This window comes from Ochlerotatus camptorhynchus, unplaced genomic scaffold (genome assembly GCF_037179485.1).
Source record: "Ochlerotatus camptorhynchus isolate MF236.1 unplaced genomic scaffold, CSIRO-AGI_Acam_v1.1 ptg000220l, whole genome shotgun sequence".
NCBI classification, from domain to species: Eukaryota; Metazoa; Arthropoda; class Insecta; order Diptera; family Culicidae; genus Ochlerotatus; species Ochlerotatus camptorhynchus.
The window spans coordinates 5,367,668-5,374,278 of NW_027040710.1; the positions used below are offsets into that span (position 1 = coordinate 5,367,668).

At 36.5% G+C, this 6,611-nt stretch overlaps 1 protein-coding gene across 1 annotated transcript; it reads right to left on the minus strand.

Moving 5' to 3' along the window:
- Window positions 1-4,168: 4,168 nt before the first annotated feature.
- On the minus strand, window positions 4,169-4,919 carry LOC135703658 (protein G12-like). Its single transcript, XM_065224937.1, has 3 exons — window positions 4,571-4,919; window positions 4,346-4,512; window positions 4,169-4,281 (listed from the first exon to the last, which is right to left on the minus strand). The coding sequence occupies exons 1-3, from the start codon at window positions 4,917-4,919 to the stop codon at window positions 4,174-4,176; spliced, it is 624 nt and encodes a 207-aa protein (XP_065081009.1). The 3' UTR covers window positions 4,169-4,173.
- Between the last annotated feature and the right edge of the window lie 1,692 nt (window positions 4,920-6,611).

Sequence of the window (6,611 nt, forward strand, 5' to 3'; positions counted from 1 at the left end):
CCCCTGACGATAATAGATAAATGTACTTTCGAAGCTGTAATTTACCCTACTGCCGGGAAGTCATTTGTAAAAGTATAGTTGAGTAGAATATAATAAGCTTAAAATTGCATCGCAGATTGGATAATTCAACATATTCATCTCAGCGAATCATTCCAAATAGCAGTAGCTTATTTTAAGTAGGGTAAATGGCGGCTTCGGCAGACAGTGACTGCTTTTGGCAACCAAAATTTAAATGTCAATGTCAATGGATTATTTTACTAAAACACTTCACTGAATTTTTCAGTCTTTCGACTTCAATCTGATTAGATTTTTACGTCTAAGTAAACACGTTTTACGAGTTTTTTCTTTAAACATGTTCCCTTCAAAATGCTGCTGTTTTCATGTTGCCGTTCAACAGATGTTGATGTTCAACAGCTGTCTAACACGCCGAAAAGGTTGCCGACAATACCCAAGTAACCAAAAGTTCCGCATTCAACGATTAAAATCACTTCAAGTTCAAGTAAAGTTCCGACAGAACATTCAAGTTCCATAAGTTCGAATATAGTCTCGACAGAATTATCAAGTTCCATAAAGTTCAAATAAAGTTCCGACAGATCTTTCAAGCCACATGAAGCAATCCGCACATGTCTTTATTAGTATCAAAATTTAATGTGCGTAAATATGAAATGATCAGTGGCCCGAATAAATCATTATTCTTATATTTATGCAGTGCATCAACATTCAATCAAAAAAAAATTGTAGAGTAATTTCTTGGATTCGAACCCGTGTATTCGGCATGCGATCTACGATTGCTAACCACTGCACCACAAGTGTGTTGGAATACCATGCGGGCAAACACCAATTTAAAATTCATCAAGGTGTTGTGTTTCATACTCAAGTCAGTCAGCTGGCACTGAAAACTCCAACAGTAGGCGGGACAACAGCTCACTTTAATATATCTCAGATGACGTAGCAGTTAGTGCTGGGGCTCACGCAGAAGGACTGGGTTTAATTCTTCAAACAGTTCCAATTCTACTACTAATGCTGTAAATCTATACACATACCCACCTGCCTTTAGAAATAACTTTCATAAAAGTGCGAACTGAATATAGAAATGGTGTAGAGGACAAAAACCTTTTTTAATTTATTTTCTAAAAGTTCCGTTCAAATTCCGCCAGAAGCTGCTTAGAATGCTCTTAAATTATGGTACCGGAACTTTCAAGTTCTTATAACGACTCAAAAATGAGGCAGCTTAAAATTCTATATACTACCTTCAACTAAGCTGCTTAAGCCACAAATAGCCTTTTATCAGAACTTTTGGTTACTTGGGTAGTAACACTCAACTGAGAAGTTTGGAGCGTTGTAAATGTATTGTAAAATTTTTTTTTTTTCCTTTGGTTTGTTTTTTCCGTCGATCTTGTTTTCCGTGCTGAGCACCAATGCTACCGACGTGCCAGGAAGGCAGCTCCCACACCTGGACCCTACCTATCGACCCATCAACTCATGAACCGGGGACCAACGGCTTTACTTCCCATCCGAGAATTGTAAAATAGTTTTGGCCAATTATATCAATTGTAAATGGATAGAGCAGCAGGCAGTAAATGAATTTAAACAAACAAACACTGCATGTGTATGCTTTAAAGTGAGAAAAAGCCCAAAGAAGCACGGTCGCTGCTTAGTTTACCGAACGTTCGTAAATACCCGAGACATTCAATGTGAAATTAATTAAATGAATATTCGGAGAGTCTTTCCAAAGGATTTCTTATTGTGGAGAATTTCAAGGTTATTTCGAGGTAAACTAAAAGAAAATTGAATTCGGAGGATAGCTTCATTGAAATTTTGAGGAATATTTCAATGGAAATCTCCGTTGAATATGGAATGGACTATTTTGAGGTCTTCAGAACTACTTGAAAGTTTCCCATTTTTTCCGGAAGTTATTGAAACTGCCTTGAAGTTCTTTTGTAGTTTGATAAACTGGTCTGATGCTTATAATACTTCTCATCAAATTCTAAAATTTCCCCGAACTTTAGAGGATTTCCTAAAGATTTCTCAATTTTTCTAACGATCATGGATCTCCTCTAAAGGTTTAACAATTCGCTGAAGTTCTAAACTTCTTTAAAATTTATATGACTTCTCTAATGTTAACGGAACTGCTCTGAAGTTCTCTGTTCTTTTTTGAAATTCTCAAAACTTCTCTAAAGTGTTTGCAGTTGTCATGAAACTTGTTGTACTGCGCTGAATTTAATTTAACCGTCCTAAAAATGTTTAAGATCCAGAGAACTTTCGAACCTATACGAAGACCTCAATTAACTTTTTAACGTCTCTAATGTTATTGGAAAATCTGGGACCTGCTTAAAATTTCCCACTAATTTTATGAAACTAATGTAACTGACCTCCCCCTGAGATTTCTCCAATTTTTTTAGCTTACTAATCTTCTTTCAAATGTTCCCACATTTTGTTAATGTTCATAAAAATTCCTGAAATTTCTATGAAGTTCTCGAAATGTTTCTGAAGACCACTGTCCTTCTGTGAAGTTTTCGAATTTTTTCTAAATTTCTGGAACTTTTGTGCTCCTGTCATTTTCATGGAATTAGAACAAAATAATTGATATAGTTCTATGGTTTTCATTGGTTCATAAAAATTCCCTTAACTTATTGACACTAATTTAAAACTTCTTCAATAGTCTAGACTTTCCAGGTGTTAATAAAACTTCCAAAACGATCACTGAAGTTCTCTAGACTGTCCTGAATTCATCACTATTTTTCAAGAACTCGCAACTTTACTGAATTTAAATTGATTTGCTTTGAAGTTTCGACAATTTTCCATAAGTATTATAACTATTATAAATTATTATTTTCTGATATATATTTATACTTCCCTGACGCTTCTGACGTTTTCGGATCAATCATAGAATTCTTGGAATACCCTATTATTTCACAGAACTCCCTGTAAGTCGCTGCAGCCCCGTAACGTAGGTAGATCACCTTTTTGTGGTACGTTACGGGATGTAAGATCTACCACCAATTCCTAGTCTTGACTACTTCAAACTAGGGGAACAGGATTTTTCAGTAATCAAAGGAACACATCTTATTACTTGTTACTTTTTATGCCTTATTGATAGTGATAAGTCCTCGGGTTGCCTGGACCGATGATGATCTTGAAACAAGGAAAAAATGAGTTAGTTAATCTTCACTTATGTGATTCCTAATCATTTATTCGTTGTTCCCTAGTTAAAGTGGTTAAGACTAGGGTTTTGATGCATGGTCATTATCGGTGTCATAGCTTGTTTTTGTTGCTAAGGAATCTAATTTTGACTAACAAAAGGGCGCGCCTTTGGAGGGTGTTCCAACTCCGAAGGATATAAATAGCGGGACCTTTAAATTAGAATCGATTCCTTGCGATGAAGGCAAGAATGGCAACTGTATGTGATGGAGACGTATTACGACACGCACTAAACTATACTACAAATTACTGGTTACAGTAGTGTTATGTCTCGAACAGAGGAAAAAAAGTCGCTGAAAATTTGCTTAAATTAATGGGACTATTCTGAAGCTATCTGACCGTCCTCGAAGTACTCGGAACTTCTCTGAATATCATGAAACTATCTAAAAATATCTATCATCTTATCAGAAGTTCTCTGAAAAAGTTCACCCCTCGTCACATACTACTATTCCCTAATAAACCGAACTAACGAGTCGGACGGAGAAATCTTGAGCAACATTTGAAAAGGGACCATGACCAAAATGTAAACAAGTCGTTTTTTGATACCATTCTATAGCACCACTAAATAGCTACCAGTATTTTTTTACGTTCCATTAGGTTCCATTGAAAAGTCTGACGTAAAAAGTGACGTAGAAGGGCCAACGATTGCAAATTTTCAAATCAAAGCTAGATGATTTGTTTTGCATTTATTTGACGTTAAGAAAAGGCTTAGCAAAGGGCCTACCATTTTTGATAACAAGCACAACGGCTTAACAAAAAGGGTCTAACAATTGAAAGATTCACAAAAAGGCTTATTAATTTAGAATTTATAATGTTATCGTTTTTTGCATTTTTGAAAATTTTCGCATATTTGCGTATCACGAGATTTTAAGAAAAAATCATAAACTCTTCAAATATATTTCATATGCATACTTTATTCAAATATCTATTTAAAAAAATCACACACATCACGCAACATTTGAAGTACTCCCATTAGAACTTTCCCCACCCGAAGAATCCAGCAACAAGGTCGAAGAACCTATCAACATCGACTCCATAGTTTCGCAGCTTCTGGAACAGCGACTGAACTTCCTTAGAGTTCTGTAAGTAATAGAATTTGATTAAAATATCCCAAGTTGACTGTTCGAAACTGCTGCACTCTTACGTTGTAGAAATCGACAAATTTGTGGAAATCTGTGTTATGCAGCTTCTCGAAGAATGCCTTGAATTCGGGGCTGGTCTTCAGCTTTTCTTCGAACAGGGCCTGGAATTTGTCCAAAGGCAGCAAAGCCAGAGCTTCATCCACAAATCCGCACAGTCCTCCGGCTTTCACTGAAGCATTTCAAATATGTTCACTTAAGAAATTGAGCAAAGATTCATATCTACTTACGACTCTTGACGGTCGGCTGCACGTGGTGCAGTCCGAGAAAATCGGCAACAAAGTTCAGCGCATCGTACACATCCAGATGGGCGTCTTCCAGGTAGTTCAGAACATCCTTGACTTCCTTCAGCGCGAAGAACTGATCCCAAACGGCGGAGAACTCCTTTCCCTTCAGGTAGGTGAAGAATTCCTTGAACTCCTTATCGGTGGTGAGGTAGCGAATGGCCAGATCGGCGAATTTTTCCACTGGAATAAGATCGACGAAATCCTGGAAGTCTTCCTTCAGTCCACGGGTGTCCGGGATGGACGAAGCGGTAGCGAACACTACCAGAGCGGCTAGAACAAAGATGGTCTTCATGGTTGATTGGCTGAATGCTGCAGTTGAAGTGAAACTGATTACTGAATCGGTGTTGGACATAAGTATTTATAGTTTACGGTGGATACTTCACTGTCAAGTGTTAAGATTATCAGTGGATGAATTCAGTTGCCAGGGAAGGTTCTTGAGATTTACTAAGGGATTAGCGGATAACTTCACTTCATAAATAAATGTAAACAACAAGCAGTCAACCAATTCAAACACATTAAAATATCATTTGGCTATGGATCCATTGAAAACAAACAGCGTAGTTGAAGGTATCGAATGGAACTCCGTTGATGTTGTCTAATCAATTTACAAAAAATTTCGCATTTTCTTAAGTTCTCGAAATCTCCATGATAGAACAACCTTAAAATACTCTCACGTTTTCCGGATGTTCATATAATTTTTATCTCGTTCCAGAAATTCTCTCGGAGGTTTGCTGAAGTTTCCGGAAATTCCATGAGTTTCTTGAAACTTCTTTAAGGTTTCTACAATCTCCTTGAAATTATTTGAACTGCCCTTTGATTCTCTGATCTGTCTTGATGTTCTCGAAGCTTCCCTAAAGCTCTCAATTCTACTGAAGATCTCGGTTCTGCTCGTAGATAAATGAAACTCCCGTAAACACCTTTTAATTTCGGTGAAATTCTCTGGACTTCTGGGAAATTGCTGAAATATTTCTGAAGTTTTCCCTAAGTTCTATGAAGGTCTCTGTACTTCCCTGAAATTCTCGGAACATCTTAAGGGTTCACGATGTTTTTAGCACATCATGGAGCTATCCTGAATTTGCTAAATTTAAGATTATAGGTTTTTAAACTGCTCCAAAAATCTGGACTAGTTACGGGAAATGCTCTTTAGATCTGAAATTCCCCAAAGATCTCTTGATCTAGATTTTCTGAGGTGGTTAGACACCTGTGAAGTTCTCTGACATTCTAGGAACTTTCTAAAAGTTCCTGAAAATGTTCGGATGATAAAAGAACCGCTTTGAGGTTCTTAATACCCCGTTCACATTACAGCCTATATCACGTAATATAGGCTGTCTTGCAATGAGCACTCATACATAGGATTTCCAGTGAAAACTAGATGTATGAGTGCTCATTGCAAGACAGCGTATATCACGTGATATAGGCTGTAATGTGAACGAGGTATAAAGCTTCCAGTAAGTTCCCCATATTTTCAGCATGTTAACTTTCCTTATGTTCCTGCAGTTCATTTATGGAGCTTCACTGAAATTCTCAGCATTTCCTTTCATTCCTCAAAACTTCTCCAAAGTTCCTACAATTGTTGTGAAGTTAATTCTGACACTTTGAAAAGTTTTAATATCTTGAACTTGTACATGGAATACGAAGCTTCAAGACATTGATTATTTTTAGATCTTGGACTTACTCAACTTAAGTATTTTTTTTTTAACTTTAGTAAAGTGAGAAATTAAGTAAGTGTCAAACTTCAACATTCAATGGATTTGATTGTAAAGCTGTTTTGGTTAATTGCTGTTGGTTTTTATCTACAAAAAAAAAACATATTTTACATACATACAAAATAGCTTTCTTATTATAAGCCTGGAATTTATCCGTTAAAGTTCTGGGAAAAAACTGGAAAACTCAGGTAATTCTGTTTAGAAAAATGAGTAGACACCCTCTAGGTAGAATAAGACGATGAAACGTAACAAAGCAAAGAATGATCAATCTTGAAATA

Bases quoted from the DNA above. Each gene is read 5' to 3' on its own strand.
- LOC135703658 (XM_065224937.1), bottom strand. From the start codon at position 4,919: ATGAAGACCATCTTTGTTCTAGCCGCTCTGGTAGTGTTCGCTACCGCT. The intron at 4,513-4,570 runs GTAAGTAGATAT...GAAATGCTTCAG, and splicing joins GCAGCCGACCGTCAAGAGTC to TGAAAGCCGGAGGACTGTGC. The intron at 4,282-4,345 runs GTAAGAGTGCAG...TATTACTTACAG, and splicing joins AATTTGTCGATTTCTACAAC to AACTCTAAGGAAGTTCAGTC.